General features: G+C 45.4%; 2 protein-coding genes across 27 annotated transcripts in view; both read left to right on the top strand.

Annotated features, from left to right (window-relative positions):
- The window catches only part of NR1H3 (nuclear receptor subfamily 1 group H member 3), a 31,016-nt gene extending 24,654 nt beyond the window's left edge, over nt 1-6,362 (top strand). For 5 of the 6 annotated variants that reach the window (XM_087746117.1, XM_087746119.1, XM_087746116.1 and 2 more), the window contains 6 exons: nt 252-460; nt 708-887; nt 1,285-1,384; nt 2,965-3,078; nt 3,926-4,020; nt 4,419-6,362. In XM_087746117.1, the coding sequence (XP_087602243.1) occupies nt 252-460; nt 708-887; nt 1,285-1,384; nt 2,965-3,078; nt 3,926-4,020; nt 4,419-4,565 (845 nt within the window). In that variant the 3' untranslated portion in view covers nt 4,566-6,362. The remainder of the gene's footprint in view (nt 1-251; nt 461-707; nt 888-1,284; nt 1,385-2,964; nt 3,079-3,925; nt 4,021-4,418) is intronic. The other variant, XM_087746121.1, reaches the window with a different exon arrangement.
- A 2,197-nt stretch (nt 6,363-8,559) lies between these two features.
- The window catches only part of MADD (MAP kinase activating death domain), a 76,317-nt gene continuing 63,435 nt past the window's right edge, over nt 8,560-21,441 (top strand). For 20 of the 21 annotated variants that reach the window (XM_087746099.1, XM_087746097.1, XM_087746094.1 and 17 more), the window contains exon 1: nt 8,560-8,703. The gene's annotated coding sequence lies outside the window, so the exon portion shown is untranslated. Of the gene's footprint in view, nt 8,704-8,777; nt 8,912-21,441 lie in introns of those variants that run through there. The other variant, XM_087746079.1, reaches the window with a different exon arrangement.

Here is a 21,441-nt window from a genome sequence, read left to right as displayed (position 1 = left end):
GGGAGCTTTGTGAACACTTCGCATGACAGTATGATTAAAAGAAAGGCAATGGAACAACTTAGAGTGGGGAAAAAAAGACAGAAACAAATGATAAGTATCACTGCCTGCTGTCTGTGTTGTGTACACTTGGTTATACCGGATACAGGCAGCTGTGATGTCTGCCTCTCCATCCACAGCATGTTACCCTGTGTTTAGTGTGGTTTCCAGTGTGTTCATATGTCATGATTGATCTCTGGCTGTTCCTGCTTTAGATGTTCTGTCTGAAGAACAGATCCGACTGAAGAAACTGAAGAAGCAGGAAGACGATCAGGCTCGGACAGTTGTGGTGCGTCCAAACCCTCCGAATCCGCCAAGCCCTTCCCACAAACTGACGCCTGAACAGTTGAGCATGATAAAAAAGCTTGTGGCCGCTCAGCAGCAGTGCAATCAGCGCTCGTTCACAGACAGGCTCAAAGTGACGGTAAAAACTCCTTCGGTGTATCCAAAATAAGAAAAAGTGAAGTCTGGGGAGTTGGGGTTGTGGGTGAATTATTTGGGAGAACAGAGATACTTTAGGCATTGCATCTGTGGGCTAAAGTTCTGTAAATAATAGCAAAGGATGATGTTCCGATGTGTCTCACTTTCTTTCTCTGTTCACTTCATCTTCTCATCTTTCTGCCCTGGCTTCATCTTTCACATATATACGCTGTCTCTTCCCATTCCCACAGCCGTGGCCCCAAGTTCCTGACCCTAATAACCGTGAAGCAAGGCAGCAGCGTTTTGCTCACTTTACAGAACTTGCAATTATCTCTGTGCAAGAGATTGTGGACTTTGCCAAGCAACTACCTGGCTTCCTGGAGCTCACCAGGGAAGATCAGATCGCTTTATTGAAAACATCTACCATAGAGGTGAGAGTTTGGCTCCACCACAATACATAGTAGCAGAGATGAAAAAATTTGGAGTTCCATCCCTTTTTTTGGGATGGCAGGCTGAAGGACCTCAGCTATGGGACCATTACTGCAGTGCCAGGCTATACTGGCAAAGGGCTATAGAGGAGAACGAGGCAAGGGCCTTGGTAGTGGTAAGCGGGTATTTCCCCCTTCCCAGAAGCAGACACTGCAAAGGACGCAGCACAATTTACCTTAGAATTTTTAAGCACTCTGAGAGAAACTGCTTGGAGGGATTTTGTTTGTTTTTTGTTTTTTGTTTTTTTTTTTTTCAGAGATGCTCTAACACTCAGCAAATTATTGATGTTGTAACGTTCTTTCCTGTTTTCAAATCAAGTATATCTATTTCTGGTTTCAGGTGATGTTGTTGGAGACATCTCGGCGCTACAATCCAGAGATTGAGAGCATCACCTTTCTTAAGGACCTGAGCTATAATCGGGATGACTTCGCCAAAGCAGGTGGTGCATTAGACAGGTGTTTCTTTCTTCCCTCTGTCTTGTGTACTTTCATCTTTTCCTTTTTAACGTGGGCTGCTGGAAACAGTATGTGTGGCCTTAAAGCTGAAGTCAGGTGAGACATTTAGAACAGGACCAGACCAATAGCCCCACAAATGTGTGTGGTTTGTTTTTGTGTTTTTTTTTTTTTTTTTTTTTCTCCTTTTAACATGTGATACCAGCTCAGTTCATGTCTCTTTGTTAGGTGTGAACTTGCTTTGGAAAATTCGGACTCCTACAGCATGAAAATCTTGCTTGTAAGAGTGCACCTAGGGCTAGCAGTTGGTGTGAACTTCTGTGCTGGTAGGGATCTGATGTGGACATGTGGTCGTAGAGCCGTATCAGATCACAACAAATCAAATCCCAGTGTTTTCTCCTTTGCGAGTATATCACTTGCTAATCTGGATGCATGCGTTGAGTGATGACATAAGTGTGATGACATTTCAGTTGATATGAAGTCTATACTGAAGATCCCCGCAGAGTGCTTTAGACATGTCACAGACCACCATGATGGTCTGTGGTGATGTGATTTCTGAAGTCTGTTTTTCCAGAAGCAATGAGTGTCGGTAATTTGAGATGAAGTAACAGGAAGTGTGTATCTTCAACATTTCTCAAAGCAAGACTTTGGCTGTCCTTCGTGTGATTTTTTTTTTTTTTTTTTTTTTTTTGATTCCTTGGGTAGCTATTTAACCACTTATACTTGAGATTGCTTTTATAGACAACTTTTCTCCTTGACGCTCTTCATATTATTAGGAAGGCAAAAAGCAGGCAGCCAGAAAGATTCCCTCCATTTTGTTCATCCTTCTCTGACACCACAGGAAATTAGAAACTTGGATGCTGTTTTGGGGGAAAGACTAAAATTTGCAGCATGATTATATAGCATGTAGCATAAAGAGACCTGATTTGACAGTGGCCTCTGAATGTTAAGACAATAAATACCAATGCATTTCTGCCTGACTGCATTTATCAAAGGAGGTGATTGGAAGCCAAAGTCAGGCTCTGCCTCAGCTCTCCCAGCTTTTTAAGCTGAAGGCAATGGCATAGTTCAGACTTCTTGGAACTATGTATTTTCAGCTCAGACGGACTTCAGATGAATCTGGAGCATGGGATTAAAGCTTTGTTTGAAAGCAAGAGGGCTGCTGGGTTTGAAGGAGGTGATGGTGTGAGAGCGGGAAGTGTAGCTGTTGTACTTGTGGGCTTCTGACTTTTTGACAGAGTTATAGTTGATGTTGTGTTCCTTTAGCTGTTGCCTGCTAATGTGCTGTGGGGCATTAAGGCTCTAAGAAAACCGAGAAATAGCATCATTTTACAGTTAGAACCTGACTCCTCAGCCACTGTTGTTGGTGCTCACAAGTAGTGGTGGGATGTAAAGGGAGGTTTCAGCCGCACTTGGAACATAATGTAAGGGGTTTTCCCTGCCTGCTTGTCCTCCCTACTCCCTGGTGTACTGTGGTGGGTTTCTGGCAGCTTATTCCATGAGAGGGAGGGGGAGAGAGAGGAGACAATTGTCGTTGCCTCACCTTGTTCTCTTCTGTTTGTGGCAGGTCTGCAGTTTGAGTTCATTAACCCCATCTTTGAGTTCTCAAAGGGAATGAATGAGCTACAGCTCAACGATGCTGAATATGCACTTTTAATTGCGATCAACATTTTCTCTGCAGGTAAAAAGCCAGGGAGATCTGAAGAGCTGCAGCAGTGAGTCAGAGGGCAAAGAAAGTAGAGTTAAGGAAGGTCACAAGCTGAAGAGGAGTAATAGAGGGTGTATACAGCCTCGTGATAAAGGGAGTGTGTTACTACTTCTGCTTAGGGTATTCATTATACTCGGAATTTTCTAGTGCCACTTCCAGAGGAAATCAGATTCCTCACTGCAGGACAGGTGTATAGAAAAACCAGCCAATATTTGTCTTCCTCATTTAGAAATTGCTATTTTACTGTCTCCTTAATGTACTTAGCAGTACTCTGGTGTGACGCAGGCCACATGGCGTGAGTGACATCTAGTGGTCACATAAAGATACTCTGCATGCGAGATGAGTATGGCTCTGGGCCAGGACAGGGCTTTGCAAAGAAGCTACCCTCTACTCTTTACTTATGTTTTCTGTCTTGTGACCTGAAAGATGAAATTTTTTTTTCCTTTGTTCCTGTTTTCTAACTGGCTCAGCTGCTGAAGAGACTTTCCAATTTCCTCCTGAATGGGCAGCTTCTCACCTTCACTGGGACAGGAATGTGAGACCAAACACGCTTTCATAGTGCCGTTTGGTCTCCCTAGCCTTCCACCTCTCTAGGATTCAGGTCGGACTCCCTGTCTGCAGTAGACATCACTGAGAAAGAACTGTTACAGAAAACTGACAGAGTTGCTGCAGTCATGGGTGACTCTCCCAGCTGTGCTGGGTGAATGCTAGATGAGGTTTTGGGGAGAGACCATACTGAGGCACTGAGGTTAGGCAGGGATGTCAAGTCCAGTGAAGCTGCCTGTGGCAATCTGCTTACTTCTAACCTGCTTTTTGGCAGACCGACCGAATGTGCAGGACCAGTCCCTGGTGGAGAGGCTGCAGCACACCTATGTGGAAGCCCTTCATTCTTACATTTGCATCAACAGACCAAATGTAAGTGCCTGACCAGAACATCTCCAACGATGATGCAAACTGATTTTGTGTTTATGCAGGAACAGTTCCTGCAGTACTGTCTGTAACAGGTCTCTTGCTGCCTGTACTGTCATGCTTTCCCCTTCTGTGGCTGTTTGGTAGCAGCTGTAAATGCAGGATTTGTGAGCTGTCACAGCCTGCTGTGTATCATGTTCTGTAGTTTAGCCAGCATGGAAAGTCTGGAGTTTTGGGGTATGGTGTAGTATTCGTATTCCTCCACACTGCCGCCTCTGGAGAATGACAGGTTTAGAGGGAGTCAGGATTGTGGTTACAATGCATCGTCTGGTGTGGTAATTTTTTTTTTGAACGAAGTTTTAGTGTGAATTTACTAACAGCTGTCTATTTGTCTGACTCTGCAGGACCGCCTGATGTTTCCACGGATGTTAATGAAGCTGGTCAGTCTTCGGACACTAAGTAGTGTCCACTCCGAACAGGTGTTTGCCCTTCGGCTGCAGGACAAGAAACTCCCTCCCCTGCTTTCAGAAATCTGGGATGTGCATGAGTGACCGCATGCTCCCAGGGCACTGACGTGCTGACATAATGCCATCTCCCAGCCTTTGCTAACGAGAAGCCAGCCTCCCCTCTCCAAAGCACTGAACTCTGGGCTATAGGCAGTTCAGGGAGTGATGAGCCTGGGGTTTCAATGTTTTCATGAGACTATGCAGGAGGCAGCTGGGGTAGATCAGATGGGGGGGTTGGCTTCGATGTAGTGCCCATACCCCAAAGGAATAACGTGAAACATCTGAAAACGGTAGAAATGAAGACCTTTCCCCTGCACACATACACCTCTTTCTTCAGAGTCTTTCTCTTCTCTAAGCATGTCCTGAGGGCTTGCGCATTGATCCTCTCCTCTCTTGTTGATTATGAAAATGAATTTGCAGGAACTTGCCAAACCCTCTCTATTGAGAGTAACCCAGCTCAAAAGGCTTCTGCAGGGTCCCCAGTGTACCTGGATCTGAGGAGCTCAGGGAAGTCAATGTGGATGTTCTAGGGGTTTCACTGGGTTTCCTATAAATAAAATCTCTTGTATGTGCTGCCCTTTACAACGATTCCAAGAGAAGTAACTGTTATTTCTTTATTATGAGACTTCATCTCTAGAGCTGCCCTTTTATTCTGGCCCTCTTTTGGAAAAAGAATTCCTCTAATGTGTAGTGCCCTTTGTCTAACAGGGAGGCCCTCTGGGTAGGGAACATTTGTACATCAGAAAGATGTCAGGCATAAAGTAGTAGATTTTTTTTTTTTAACGCAGTACATCGCAGTTTTATCTCATGGTGGTTCTCAGCCGGTTCACTTTACCTTTGATTTGCTAACAGCTGGAAAACTTTAGTTCAAAACAAATCAGGGCATAGATTTTTATCTTTAGGGGTGGAATGGAAGATAGGTGGGAAGGACTGGTACCTAGGCAAGGTAGGTGTGGTGGAAGGATCTCAAAAACTTCCAAGAATTTGGAGCATGTGGTATGTGTTCCAAGGTGGGTGTGAAGACGTATCGGCCAAGGAGAGAGGACACACTGCATTTAGTGAAATATGTGGGCATTGCGTAAGCTATGGGCTGCACGACTCAGATCACGGGCTGCAGGAATATTGGGTGTAAACAGATCCACTTGCGTCTTCTTCCTTTTGCCAAAGTCTTTCCAAGGTACTTGCTCAAGGTTTTAGTGATGGTCATGGGATACGGAGGTCCCTCCTGTATGAGGAGTGCTAACTGCTTTAGAAGGACACTTGGGTCTTGTATCCTTTCTTCACTTTGGGTACTGTGAGATCCACACTGGATTTATGCCCCAAGTTCTTAAGTATCCACATCCGTAAGTATTCTAGGATTTACAGCAATATTTTGTCTGACAGAAGAGAAATATACTGTTGTAAAACATGTTCCTTATTTTCCAAGAAACAACATCTTATGGCTGATCTCAGAGATGTAACCTTAAGTATCCCGGTAGCTTGGTCTCATGAGTCTTCTCTGTCATAGGGGTCTATGTTTGCTTGCCCGGTGAGCATCCCAAGAGCCTAGGTTCACATGGCTCATTTTTTTGTTTGTTTGTTTTTTGGGTTATTTTTTTTGGCTGTGTATCTGAGCGCTATGCCCGTGGTGAGGGTATCGTGTCCATTTTGCACTTGAGGTTGGTCCCCTGCCACTGGCCTTCACTCTGCACCTTTGTAAAGCACTTGTAACAATCTGTAAAATAATCTGTTGTTTTTTATAACTCATTGCAATTGCAAAAATTCTTGTTTAAATCTGTATTTTTAACTAATCTGTTTGAGAAATGTTAATGTTTATATAAAAGAATAAAGCCTAATACAGGATTTTGACATTCTCTGATGTGCCGTCATTAGACTGGAGGAGGGTGGAATAAGTTCTTGATGCAGGAAGCTCAAAGCTGATACGAAAGTGGGTGTATAGGTTGGGGAGAAGCAAGATGTGGTGAAAAAGAAATAGCGGTGCAACCCCAGGCAGTTTCTTTGGGTCTCTACTATAAGGTTTTAGCTTGGTACGCACCTTGCTGTGTACCAGAGCTGGCAGATACATGAAGTGGATTAAGTGCATGTCATGAAGACGATGAATTATCCATACGTACCTCACCTTGATTTGTACAGCTGTACTCAGAATTTAACCCTTTTATTCCACGTGCTCTACTCCATTTTCTGCATATTGTGGCTCACCAAAATTGAAATAGGAGTCCAGTGTGCCCCTGGCTGCTGAGTGGATTTTGGCAGGATCCTAGCTGACAGCTGGTATGAGTACATCTGAAATGATCGGCGTGGGGAAGCAACAGGAACAGCTGTCCACGTGCATTACCTTGGAAGGGAAGGGTAGAAGGGGGGAAGCAGAGAGCTGTGCCGCAAGAGCTGCTTCCGAAGTGCTTGAAGATCCCCAGCTGCAATGGGAAAGGAAAGCGATTGTCAATTCAGCAAGGCTCCGCACCACAGGCTGCTCTGCTGAAGCCTCTGCCTTGCTCTAGAAAATTTACATTGGAAACTACTGAACCAGAGGAAGAGGAATAGGCTTATAGGAGGCTGCAGCAGGGTATGAGGCAGGGGGTAATGAGCAAAGCTCGAGAGCGCAAGCCAGCCCTGGGTGGATTAGAGGGTGGCTGGGCCCTGCTCCAAGGATTTGCTAAACAATGAGGCTGTCAACAGTCAGAAGAGGCAGCGGCAATGAAACTGCAGCTTCATTTTTAGCTTCATTTTCTTCATTTTGAGCTGTATCTCATTTTTATTAATTTGAAGAGGAAAACTGCCTGTAAATTTGAGGTATCTTCAAGGTACAACCCATAACGTTGCTGTTGATGGCAGTGGTGAAAACGGTGATCTTCCTTGCTCTTGCTTCTCCATCCCTTTTCATCATCATGTAATATCGAATACAAGCTTTTTGTTTACATATTCCTGTTCTCATTTTTTTAAAAGTGCAAATCAGTACAGAATTAGTTTTTTGTTTTATAGCAGCTTCCCAGGTTCTCCTTGCCCAGGGAGCTCAAGTCAGCAGGTGTGGGGAAGAACCCTCCTTGAGATCAGCGGCACTTTGTACTCTTATATTTGCAAAATGCTACCGAGGCTTGAGGCTCAGCCCTGCTGCTCTAAGTCTCCGTACCCTATCCATTTCAAATTAATTTTGCTAACTTGGCCGCTGGAGAAATCATGGATTGCTTGAGCTGTGATCTCGGGAGGTGTTCCCTGCTGGCTCTGCCCTGACGCAGCAGCCGTGTTTGCTCACCATCTATTCAGATCAATGGGGGGAGGAAGAAAAGATGAGTGCGTTTCTGAAATCCTAATTCCCCAACGATGGGCAGAGTACAGATGTGGAATATAAAATCAAGTATTTCACTATTTTGCACCTTAATACGTTATTTCTTTTTCAAAACGATTGGGACACTTGTGGTAGTTTTGGTTTTGTTAATAAATGGATTTGGTTGTGCAGTGTACTGAGTTGTAGGAGCTTGGGAGGAATTAAAAAAGCTGTATCTCAAGCTTTTAATAACCAAATTCTCTTGTAATCCCGTGAAGCTGGTAGCAAATCGGCAAGGAGCTCGATGGGCGCGGGGTGAAAGCACGCCGCGCTGTATCGCCTCGATGTAAGGCAGCGTTTCCTCATCCCTGCGGCTCTCGCTGGCCTTGCTTGCCTGGGGCCGGGCTTTGCTGCGAGGCAAAGGTTGATGTGGCTGAAACGTGCCAGGCGACCCTCCCGCGGCCTGCTCGGGGGAGCTGCCTCCCCGCAGCCTCTTCCCCTCCTGCCATCTTGCCTCCAGCCTGCCGGCTGCCCCTCACCGGCCCGCGCAACAGCTGAGCGTGATGGCGCCGCGGGCAGCGGGGTGGCGGCGGAGGGAGGCCGGGGCTCGGCGCTGCGGCCTCGCCGCTCCCCCAAGCCCAGCCCAGAGGCGCGACCGTGGCGCCCGCTGCGGCGGCGGGGCCTCCCCCTCCTTCGCCGCCCCGCTCCCGGGGAGCGGCGGCGGGAGCCGGCTGCAGCGCTCCACTGCGGGAGGCTGGCGCGGTGGCTCCCCCCCGCCGTCGGTGCGAGTGGTTCGCCCCGCTCCTCCCTTCCTCCCTCCCTCCCTCCCTGCGGGTGGCGGTGGCGCGTTCCGCTCCCGGTGCTCGATGCGGAACTGCCCGGGCGGCGCAGAGCGGCCGGGGGGCGGCGGCGGCGGCGCAGGTGAGCGGGGGCGGCCCGGCCCGGCCGGGCGCGGGGGCGGCGTCCGTGTCCGTGCGGGGCGGCGCGCAGGCGGCGGGGTGCGTGTGCCTGCATGCACGTGTCAGAAGCGGGGAGCCTGCCCCGGCGCCGCTACGCGCGGGTCGGGCATAGGAGCGCGGAGCCCGGCCGGCCGGCGCTGCCTGAGGTGATCGCAGCCGGACAGCTGGCGGTAGGGCCCCCCCCTCCTCCGCGCCCGCCTCCTCCGCGCCCGCCTCTGGCTGTGCCGCAGCCGCCCGGGGATGCTGGGGCACGGCGAGCCCTTCCGCAAGGTCACTGCAGGAGGGGGCAGAGGTGGTGGCCCGCCGCTCCGGGGAGCGGGGCCGGCCGGGCGCTGCTCCATCCTCCCGGGGCTCTGGCTGCGGGGGGGGGGGGGGGCACGGGGCCGCTCGCCTCCACGTCCCGCCGTGCGCCGCGGCCGCTCCTGGCTGTCGCCGCGGGGCTCTGCTGACAGCCGGCCGGTGGCGGAGCGATCTCCGGGCGGGAGCGGGCAGCGGCCCCTGGGCGGGTCGCCTGCGGGTTTCCAGCGGAGCGGGGGACCGCGGGGCGCCGGTCCCGGCCGGCCTGGAAATGGCGGCGTGGCCGGGCGGGGAGGGGGCTCGGCCGGCGGCGGGTGCGAGGGCGCGGGGCCCGGCGCCCTCCCGCACAGCGGGGCGCCCGCGGGCAGGGCCCGGCCCGGCCTCCCGGCGGCTTTTCCTCGGTGCCTGCCCGGGGGAGGCGGGCAGGACGGTTAGGGCAGGTGCGGGGAGGCGCGGGGCAGACTGGCCCCCTTGGAAGAGGCTGGGTGTGCAGCTTCGTGAAGGGATCGCTGCAGTGATGTGGCTGGAAAGGTGCTTTTACTTCTCGGTTTGCAAACCGCAGATCCTGTTACTCCCCAAGACAATAGAATAGGAAATCCACTTTATACTAGGCAGCTTCTGATGAAGTAAGCTATAAATCAAGAGCATTTTCCACTTAGAAAAGAGTGTCACCACCTTGCTGTGTTGCTCACTTTTATTTTCAGGCGGAGGAAAGGGAGGGAGCTTGGTCTGCGTTACTGTTTGTGTGGAGTCATGATAAAGAAGTGCTTAGAGAAATGATAAGCCTTGGAGGAGACTGATTTGTTGCCTGGCTTTCTTCCCTCCCTTTTTTCCCTGAACTCACCCGCATACCACACTGTTTTCTGACATACACAGAATAACATAAATTATAAATTCGCAGCCCCACGGTGATGGGGTAGAACTGTGAATCTGGCCATACGTTGTGCTTTCCCTAGGCAAGCCAGCCATTTTCTCTACGTTCAGTGCAACTCTGGGTCAGCATTTCTGTTGGTATGCTCTCAAGTGTCCTTGCTGTGCTCTTTGCAGCATCACTTATCTGCAAAAAGGATGTTACTGGTAGACAGAAGCAAGGGGAGGGAAGATGTATTGTGGTGTCTTGTGGGTCACATAACCAAACCAAAGTCATCCAAATATAGGTTATTTGGGAAGTGTCTCCATTTTTGGACTTTACACTGCTTGAACCTTGGGAGCTGTTTTGGATGGGCACAAGAAGTGCTTGCTGTTTTTAGCACTAATGAAAATCTGCAATCCTGACACATCAGAGAGAGCACCCGAGACATCTAACATAGCTAAAATACAGTTTTTGCAGGAACTGATCTGGCTGTCCCCTCATAGCATGTTATGTAATCCTGATCGATCATTCCAGCTATAAAAATAGTTCTTTTGCTTTACTGTTCTGTTGTTAGAAGATACATGGCTCTTGGACCCGATTTAATGTACCGTGGAATTAATTATACACTCATTAAGCATCTTACTGTGTGTTTAATAAAATGCAAAATCATCAGCAAGTCTCTAGAACACTTGCGTTTGAAAAACAATACAGCCTTCTCTGCACTAAAAGATCTTGTACGTGCCTATCCTGTGGTGCTGCAATTGTATTGCAAGTATGGACTTCTGTGTTTTTACCAAATTGACAGCTTTCAAGGTGTAAGCGTTAGAGTCCTACTGCATTGGTTTCCATACCATCGCTACTTTTAAAACAGTTCTAGTTTTACTGGATGGACAAAAAGGAAAATGCACTGAAAGAATATTTTCCGTACAAATTGCATAATATGGCCAAGATACGTTTTGATGATGTATGTGTTATGTGCCAAAGCCAGGAATGGTGGTGAACTAAAGCCTGTGTAGCAAGTGGCAAAAAAATAGGCCTTCTAGTTTCACATTTTCATAGTAAAACATAAAGTAAATAGTCTAGATGACAAACCTCTTCTTGTACCTTGATACCATTCTGTAACTTTCGAAAGCAGACAGGATGTGTATGTAATGAAGTCCAACTTCAGTCTGTTTCAGAAGGATTTTGGAGAAAGAGAAATAAAAGTTTCAATGATTTTCAACAGTAAGCCTTGCCCACCTAGACAAAGTAGCTTTTTAGTTTTTAAAGTATCAGGACTGATGGTTCAGTAGAAATGGTAGAGGCATCAGTGCATCTCAAGTCTTACTAAAGCGCTTGTTCGTATCATCTTCCTAAATTAAATTAATGTTGGCTTTGATTTTATCTGGCTTGGGGTGGGGGGCACAGAGGCTCATCATTTATAGCTTTTTCCCTCTCACCTCAAGCCGTATCAAATATTCAAGTTATGTGTAGGTGGGATGTACTAGACATACCTCTGGAAAGATGTTCAGTCTGGTCTATTTAGTATCTTTTGCGATAGGTCAGTTGAAAAATCAAATATTTATGAAAATTTCTGGTGCTAAGTTAGCAAGTCAGAAGTACTGCTGAATTCTAAGAGAATGAGTCTTGTCACAGTTTTTAATTTACAGCACTTGAGCTAATAGATTTTCTCTGATACTTCTTCCCATATATGTTTATTATGGAAATAACTTTCTTTTTCGGGGAAAAAATACTGTTAGAGATATAGTGCATGAGAGCGGATAACAAATGATGTAAAATTTAGTGACTTGGCTGCCATTTCACACTGTAGTTTTTTAACTAGGTGGGCAGTGCCATCATGCCCACAAGATGGAAATTGATACTTTTTTATTAAAACCAAGTATAGAGTTCAATGTTTTACTTACTTTCCGTTAGGAAGGAATCGGAGACAGGCAATGCATATGTTACAACCCAGATTAATTCCTGCAAATGTCCTTTGGCCCTGTTGTGCCTGCATTTAAGATATATTGCGTTAAATTTCCGGGCAGCCCCTTAGCAGAAAGGCTTTGACGTAGTTATTCAACGCACTAGTGGAAAATACAGAATGCAGCTACTGATTGGGGATTTGCAGCAATGGAGAAAGGATTTAGAAACAAGAATGAAAGAGCTTGATATGCAAGATTAATATCACTTCCCCAGTTTAAACGATCTCCATCTGTCTCAAGGTGTAAATTTTCATGAAGGAAAAGTGTCGTCAGTGACCTAACGAGACACGAAGTGAAATAAAAATGAGCAGCATTAGGCATCGATTAGAAGGGAATGTTTTTTAGTGGGATAATCTGTTAATCTGTGGCATAATTGTGATATGTCTTTTAATGATGGAAGGATTTGCTGCTTTTCCTCCTCCACCTCAAGAACGATGAAAAACTGTTACGATGACCTGCTGTTCACTCTCTGTAACTGAGCCTGTATAATTCAGCTGGTCTTTGCTCTGTTGTCTGAGCTAGAAAATAATTTTAGAGTGATTAGATTCTCTGTCTGGAGGCCTTTAAACCTGTCACGACCACATGAAAATCACTGTTGATGACTAAGAAACATGCTCTTGATTTGTCTCTTGGAACTAGAATAACCAACCGAAACCCCAAACCCAGCAAATCTCTGAAGAAATGACCCACATGCTGCCAGGAGTTCTAAAATCTCTTTATACCGGAGAACTCCCAAATGGGGAGGCTGTGCCTTTTGGTGCCCGGAAAGCACTGAATTATGAGGGGTTGTGTTTACTTTTAATCACTGCTACTAGCAGGACCCTCGCGGTGATTTAAAAGTAAGAAGTGCTGCTTGCCTAAATTGCCTATGTGAGGCAGTTCTCGTGCTGTGTTCCTAGGCATTGCGGTTAAATGAGAGACTGTTGCGTTTCCAGGTTCCTGTGAGAAATAATGCATCAGTGTAGCAGCAAGGAACAAAGTTTCATCCTTTTCTGTTTCTTCCACAGTCTTCAGTATTTCACAGCTGTGGCAGTCCTCAAGAAAGGGCTGGTCATCATGTTGCCTTTGATGTATCCTGCAATGTTTGTCAGATCTCTCCTTTTTGCTTTATTTGTAGCTAATTTCTAAACAGTTGTTCTAAGTGGTATTTGTGAGAATCAGGAAATGAACCTTGTTTTTTTACACAGGGGACAAAGATACCCAGATGGACGGTAATGTATCTGATGACCTCCAGGAACTGGTGTTATCTTATGAGCAGAGCAGCCTTTTTTTTTTTTTTTTTTTTTCTTAATCTGTTCCTTTTCTTTGTCACGTCTGCGAGTTCAGCACCATGGTTGTGCCCTGCTTCCCTTTATACTCTAACTGAATTTCCCACTGTCAATATCAAATGTTTGATTATCTTCTTACGTAGCTTTGACATCAGCTTCCCTGGATCTCTGCTTGCCTGGGTATATGGTACTTGCTCTGGAAAGACCCTTGTGGCAGGAGATGGGGAGTTCTGCCGCTGCATCACATAGCAGGAGGAGAGGAGCGCTTTTTGTGATAAAGATGATTAAGAATTTAAACTGGTATTCACCAAAATTGCTTCACCCAAGAGCATTGGGCCACTCTGCTGCTGTGTCTGTATCTGTTTCCGCTTGATACAGTTAAACTGTGCTCTGCTGGAGCTATGAGCTGGGCATGCTTGCTCTTTCCTCTAGGCCACCTTGTTTCTCCCTTCTTTCTCTCATTAGTCTTCAGACATATGCAGCAGGTGTTGTGTTTTCCCTCCCTCCTTTGCTGGTGACTGCTGATGTCTAGAAGGTCCTCTTGGGACCCCTTGTTCTGTCACTCGCTGGCCCTAACAGTTGCCTGAGGCGGTTCCTATCCCTTCTTTGCTCCGAGCTTGCTTCCTCCAATGTTTACGTGTGGGTGAGTCTGCCAAATGCGCGCTTCCCACATCCCAGAGCTCTAGCAGAGAGAAAATGGGCTTTTCTCTTTGCTTTTTCTTCTTTGCTAGACCATCTGGTACTATGAGTTATCACCAAAATTAATAGTAGGATCAGTTTGAGAGTAGGAATTTCTGATCTTCCGCAGTGTTGATGAAGAGAAGGGGAAGGTGTGTAGAGGGAAGGAGTAACAAGGTAGGTGGCACACGCGGGGAGACAGGATGAGTGTTTTTAAGATGAGGCAAACCAGATGTGAGTCTCCGAGTACCAGTTCTGTGGTGCTAACAACAGCCAAGTAACTCGATTATTTCAAATGCTTCTCTTTTATTTTCTGGTTCTCATTATCCTGAGCAAAGTTTCAGTGTTTCCACACTGGTTGTGTGTGTCCCCCTTTTCTGCCTTATAAATGGCTGGAATTTATTGTCAGGATCCCGGCACGCCTGTCATTTGTCCCTGTGTGGCCCATCTCCAGGAAGGAGAGTTGAATGTGCCTGTATTTGGTGGTGGTGGTGGTGCCATGGTCACCTGGTAAAGGAGTAGGTGAATGGCTTGAAGCCTATGTGAGAGGAGAAGCCACTGGTCATTGGTGCACTCCTCGCTGTTTGCCTGCGGTGTGTCTTTTCTACCTGCTGTCCTCTTGTACAAGTCTCTTCTCTGAGCTCCTGGCTCTGAGCTGCTTGCCGTGGCAAGGGAGAGCGCTGAATAATTTAGCAGTTGCAGCTGCATCCAGCAGTTCTCTCAATTTAAATGTCACATCCTTTGTTGTTCTCTTGTGAATTTTTTACGGCTGTACATTTGCAGTGTTTGGCTTTTGGAAAAAAACCTGCTGGTGCCCGCGTTATGGGAACTGTGGCCTGCTTCTCAAATGGGAACTGGGCAGAGGGCTGGGAATGGAAGCATCTCATGGGTGCTGGGGTCTAGGCTGTGGTCAAAAGCAGCGAGAAAGTTTCTCACTCAAAACTTGAGCTGAAAGCAGTTCTGGTTTGGAAAAGAAGGTACTGCTATAGTGGTTGCAGAAGGTGAGGCTAATTCTGTTCAGGGGCGTTGCGTAGGTTTTGAGATTTTGGGTTGCCTTCCCCCCCTCCCCCTGCCCCTTGCAAAGTGGGTTAGCGGCTGCTACTGGAGTTGTGAGGATCGATGAAAAGGTGATGAGATAGAAATAGATGAGAAGGCTCTTGTATTTTGTGATGGTGACGTTGCCTAAGGAGGGGAAAAAAAAGGATGGACTTGAAAAGAGTGAAGGGCAGGGAGCCAAAGCTCCTGTGTTACTGTTCTCTCATGCAAATCTCTGGAGATTATTTTTAAATAAAAGATGAATTTAAATTCAAACAGTGTAGAGCAGGAGAACTGGCTGGGTTGACAGAGGGTTTTTATGCTGGAATTTATGTTCTGTGAGAAGATGGTGAGTGGTGCTCTGTGTGCCCTGCACTATGAGAAGCTGCAGGGAGGATCACGAGAGGTGTTTCAGGCAGTAAAGGAAGGGAGGAGAATAAGGTCTTTAACCTAGATTGAAGGGTGCAAAATGAACTGAGACTGAGGCTAAAATCTGTCATCTCATTCCTGTTAGCACGCAGAGTACTGTAAAAGTGTGTGCTTCCCCCGCATTAGGTTATTGTTGATAGTTTTCCCCAAGAGTGTAATAGAATAAAATGGATAACAGTATTCGCATACCATTCTTTCTGACGTGCTTATCATGGCTCATTCAAGGCCTCGGTCTTCATTTTTTCTTTTTGTTATTCTTTTTTTTTTTTTTTTTAAACAATTAGTAGATGGATGTCCCAGCTGCATGGTTTTCAAATATCTGCTGATGGGTACAGCTGTGCTTCTGTGGGGCAGGTACTGCTGGGTGAAATGGGTGAAACACCCCTTTGTGTTTGCTGCTGCCTGCAAGTTCCTGTTAGGTTTGCACGTTTGTGTGGGCACGCTTTGCACGTCCTTTTTGCACAAGACTAAAGGAGCAGCTGCAGTGGATGTCTGTGGGAGCATCCTGTGTGTACCTGGAGAAGCGGATTTTGTCAGCTGCTGTTGGTGCTCAGCTCTCCGTGAGCAATAACGACTTCTGATATTTGTGGTACTCATGGATATGGAAAACTCAGCGACTGGGAGGCGTTTAACATGTTGCAGGTGCTACGCTGTCATCTAGCTGGGGGGTCTGCAGGTGCCAGGAGGGGTATGTTTCAGCGTTGGCTCCAGGCAGTCCTTGTGCCTGGGCGAAGCTGGTTTGTAGTGTGGGCAATGCCGTGAGTTTTGGTGATGGAGCGGAGGGGGTGGAGCGCTGCAGCTGCTCTATAAATAGACCCGACAGGCTAAGATCTAGGGACTAAAGATTGGGTTGCTATGGAGATTGATCTGAATCAGATTACCTGTGGGTCTGTTTTCGCAGCATGTGCATGTGTGGCGACTGCGTGGTCTTGCATGTACAGCAGGCTGCTTTAGCCAAGCATGTGGCTGGAGCAGGAGGGAGAGAGTAGGCCAGCATGTGACAAGGACAGGGAAATCTGTCACTATAGCAACCGAGAACCTGAATCAGTCCAGCTTCACTCTGGGATGCTGCAAACCGGTTCCTGTCTGTGTGGCATGATACTTCTGTTTGTGAACTAATTCTGGTCATGTTCAGTCTATTTGTCGGCATCCCTGTCCATGCTACCTCCATTTTGCTCTGGAAAACTGATTTGGAGGCTAAAGATGTTTGGCTGTGTCAGTACTGTTTTCAGAAGGCAAGGAGATAATATCATTCTGTAGCAGGAAAGGAAGAAATCTTTAAATTATTGTAATTCTTTGGAAGGGCCTCCAAGGATGTCTTTTTGTATTACCAAAAACTGTTTTCACAGTTCGTCCTCTAATTTTCTTTAATCTCATTTATTCTGTCCTTTTCCTTGGGCTTTATGGATAGATGGAAAGTGGAAACAGTTGGGATGCATCTGCTGTTTTATACATAAGGAACTTTTACTGACTCTTGTGATGCATGTGCTGCAGGGAGGATGCTTTTAGAATCTGCCTGCAGTCGTGTTCTCTAGTGGGTGATTTCTTATGCTTGGAACTATCCATAGGCATTTCACAGAACCACACCTATATTGTAGACTAACCATACCAGATAAGTATGCCATTGTCTGTTTTAGGCATGCTTGCAATGCTTTGAAAATGCCTCCTTTTTTTTTTTTTTTTTTTGTGCCAAAGTGCTAGTGTCTTTTTAGGAGTCACAGCATTGGCATGCACTGCTGCCTTGCCAAGGTGGATGGTAACACACGAAGCAGCTGCACCAGTATAGCAAGTCCATCCAGGTCTGACTTTAGAAATTATTCCATGTTCTGTTAAGCTCTGGAGAAGGAGAGGCGTTCTCAACTCATCTGCGCTGTCATCTGTGTTTCTTGTGTTATTAGAACCGCTGTAGTATCTGGATAATAGGGGTAATGGGCTTCCTAGAATGTTGCGCATTTTTAAGTATAAAACTACTAGCGGTGTTTAATGTTAATGTAGCTGTTAAGCAGAGAAAGTGTGAAATGGGGACTGCTTGTCTGCTTCTTTAAAAGCTTAGTACAAGCAAAAATAGTATATGCTATGCCAGAGATAATGGCTGGAATCACTTGAAACAGACTTGGAAGAAGAAGTAACCAAAATTTCAGTGGTAAAGATTCCGTAAAGATTATGAAAATGTCTAAAGACAGGTAAAGCTACCATGAATAGTTCATATTGTGCTTCAGACTGTGTTGATTCCAGTTCTACAGTGAGCTAAGTGGGGTTCCTGGCCACGCAGGTGAGGTGGGCTGGTCCTGAGGTACTCGCACCTATTTCTCACAGCTTAGCAGATAGCTGTCTCAGCATACTCAAGGTGTGTAATGTGAGAAAAGTAAACATAAATCAACCAAAAAGTGGGCATTGAAACTCCTGGCCCTATTTGTGTTTGTTTCAGCTTTCAGTTTAGTCTGATTGGTATGGAACTTGAGTTCACAGTAAACAATGCACTAACGTCAGGCGTAGTGGCTATGGATCTGAACTGAGTACAGACTGTCTTGGCTGAGAATAAATAGGAATTCAGGATGTTCCAAGGTCATTTTAGAACTGAAAAGTTAGTTCCTTTTGGACATGGCTGGAAATCTGGTCTTTCGCAAGGTGAGATTTCAGTGAACCAGAATTCATGTGGCTTCTGCCCTGTAATTCTTGCTGTCTCCTTCACGACTTCCTCTTTTTTTCTCTTAGAAATTAATGTCCCACTGTATGTTTTTCACTCAGTCAGTTAGGTAAATTGAACTGTATTATATTCTAAAGGTATCCGTGCACTAGTGAACTGTGCAGTGTGATCCTTGTACCAGATAAAATCTGGAGATAATGGAAGGAGAGGCCTCTCTGGTACCATCCTAAACTATGGAAGAGTTGCAAGGAAAGCAGGGCTTAAAATCTGCCTGTTGGAAAATAATTTGCGATCTTCGTATCATTTTTTCAAGCAATGATTTAAATACCTGCTGATTTATTATACAGTTGAGTGTAAGGCTGGCCTATCAAAGCTGGAAGCTTCTGTGTGAGGAAAATGTAAGTGAGCTAAGTTGGGTTAACAGTTTGTTATTTTCAAGTTCTTCTTTGACTAAATGACTTTGTTCCTCTAGCTTTGTGTCTAGAAAGAAAAGACGCTTTTAAAAAGACTGAAGACTCCAAGGGATAGATGAGACAGGGGTGCTGCACAGTTCATGTCTCTCGGGACTAGTGCTGGGTATCGGTCTGACACAGATGGCTCTAAACTGATAAAAATTCTGCTGCAGTTCTTTCACGCTACCATATCCGTTCTGTGGTGTGGTGCTTTTCATGAGCGTGTGTGTGTTTATGTCGACTTTTATTTCTGGGAGGACTTTAAGTTGCAGAATACCATGCAGATAAGAAGTTGTGCTACAACCTAAAACGTGGGTGTTTGGGGAATTTTGAAATATAGAGCAGTGCCAGTAATAGAAGTGTTGTTTCGAACACTTTTTTGTCTTGAGTTACTGGTAGGCTGTGGGTTAGTGCCGGCTCTGGCCTTTGTCTTTGTGTCTAGGCTACTGTGCCAATTTCTACTAGTTGCTGAGTATTGCTGACAGCTGCTCCAGTACGTGGGTAGTGTTAGTTCTTACCAACCTGTTCACCATCCATATGAGTGCTTATTTAAATTATGGTGTTCTGCAATATGTTTGTGCAGTATGTTTCTATGGTGCCCTTCACTTCTTGATTTTTCTCCTTTTCTTGGGTTGAAGTTATAGGAAGTTTCTTCTCAAGCAGTGCTTGAGGACTCAGCCTTCAAAGGGCTGGTTCCAAGGTGTTTGCAAAGAGAGAGGACGTTGCAGAAGACCTTTTCAGAAAAAGCAACCTAGAGTTAAAGTAGCTTGAGAGAGAGAAGAGGCCATCAATGTCCAAACCTGTACCAACTCAGAGTCCAGATAATCTCTCAGTTCATGTCCAAATGCCAACATGAAAGAGGAGAAATGGAAGTATCTGTCAGTTGTTTGATCTCTTTCTGTTCTAATGTACTTAGTGTGTAAAATCTAGGAGCTAGAGGAAGGATGATAGCAAATCTCTGAGAAAGAAACTACTTTACCTCTTTATTGCCTGTAGAGACGCTGTCATCTGTAGTTCTGTGACCATATCATATTCCATCAAATTTTCCGGATTCCCTTAGCTGCTCACTCCTACCTTTTCTTTGTGCCTGCACAAACATTTGTGTGGCCACTTGGTGAACCAAGTCATAGAAATAACCTAGTAAAAACAAAAGTGGCAAGGGAGGAGAAGGGAGGGTGTTCGTTTTAGTCCATATCAATTCCACAATCTGGTTCACCATGTAACTGCACAAGCACTTCTACCAGCACAGAGGAGAGAATGACACTGGCCTGAAAGCAAGCTTTTGACAGATAGGGAGAGAGAGGCAGGACTGTAATGCCTGTTTGTGTTGTTTTATACAGATCATCAACTGTGGTACCTGATTCCAACCAAGAGTAGGAAGGTGAGGTCCAGCAAATATTGATCTAATGCTCTTTAACTGTTGTCATCAGCCATTACTAGATCTCTGAAGAAGCAAGAGATTGATTAGGTAGGAAGGCAAAAAACCTAAACTTGGTTCTAATTCTTCTGCCTCTTGCTCCAATCCAACAAAACTTCATCTTCCAAAAGAAAGCCTTTTTCCTCCTATGTCTCACTGTAACTATGGCCCTGTTAAGAATAAGTAAGTGATTAAAGGAGACTCTGGAAGCCCCTGCAGAATGTCTGCATCAGTGTGGTCTCCCTGTGTTGCAGTAGAAATCAGAAATCTCAGAAAGTGCTCAGATCTTTTTTTAAAAAACTGACAAAAACTTTGATTTATGGTGTCACTAGGGTGCAGTTTCAGCCATTCTAGGGACGTTGGAAGCCCTGCATATGTTCCTTGTACTGGTCTGCTCCGATACTCTCTTGAAAATGTTATGGTTTTGATGGAGGTTTTCATATTGCATACCTCGCTAGTTCCTTTGCAGAACAGTGCAGAACAGTGGGAAAGATGTGTAATGAATTGCAGTCATAAGAGATATTCTCCAGGCTACAGAATAGGAGAAAAACCATAGGGCATGGACAGGTTACTGAAAGGTAAGCTAAGGTTGTGGTCTTGTAGCCTCTCAGTTACTCTGTAGTCACTGCACATGTTTCTACTCCATTGTAAATGCGGTTTACTTTCTCCACCTTCACTGAGGGGTAGGATAGTCTCTGTTATAGAAGAACAACATATGTTTGGTTATCACTGAGTAGCGGAAGTTCCTCGAAGTCATACTTCTTTGTTACCTCCTGGTAACTGATTTCTCTGCCCGTATCTGTAACTGAACAGTGAGTTCCTCAGAGTTCTGGGTACAGCTATTTGGAAAGAAAACAGATAAAGTAGTTCTTCAAACTGAAGGCAAAAAGATCCTCTTGATCATCCCAACTTCATCTTGTTCCTCTCAAGTTTATCTGTGCTAAGATATTTGCAGAATACATTGGATCAAGAGCTGTTGCAGGACAGATTCTACAATGTTTTCAATAATATCATTAAAATGAAGAAACAGGAGCTTTGCTTCCTGTGTCTGTATTTTCTCTGTTGTTCAGAGAAGATAATTTATAAAAGTATTGCTGCTCAGAGAAGGTAATTCATAGTGCTGTCACTTAGGAACCTGCAGCAACTGTAATTGAGGATCTACTAAAACCATACCACAAGGTCTTAAAAAATGTGGGGTTTTATGTGTGTGAGGGTTAAAGTTTCTTTCAGTTTATTATTCCATAATCAATACTTACTGACTAGTATGATTTTCCTTTGTTGATAAATCGTATACATACTTTCTTTGCGTGTTTGTGTTCATACTGGTATTTAGAGGGCTAATGAATAAAACTCCCCAACTCTACCTGGAATGTGAAGGCCTGGGAAAAAAGCAAATCTGCTTTTTTCTTTGAACATGATTGCGAGTTGCTGACAGTTACAGTGCCTTTAACTAACTTTTGGTTGTGAAGTAATGAGAAACATCAAGAAAATTACCTAATTATGCTGACATTTACAGGTTGTTAGTAAATCTGTTATACTTTTATGCAAATAAAACTTTATGCTGCAGAACTGAAAGATTTTAGTGTAGTAATAATAATTCTCTGAATTCTGTGATAGCCTTAGGATGTAAACATGAACTGAAATAGAAACTGTCTCTGAA

This window comes from Nipponia nippon, unplaced genomic scaffold, assembly GCF_047370975.1.
Source record: "Nipponia nippon isolate SJK-2023a ecotype South Korea unplaced genomic scaffold, ASM4737097v1 scaffold_10, whole genome shotgun sequence".
In the NCBI taxonomy this organism is placed as follows: Eukaryota; Metazoa; Chordata; class Aves; order Pelecaniformes; family Threskiornithidae; genus Nipponia; species Nipponia nippon.
Note: the sequence above shows the minus strand (reverse complement) of the source record. Positions and strands in the feature narration are given on the sequence as shown.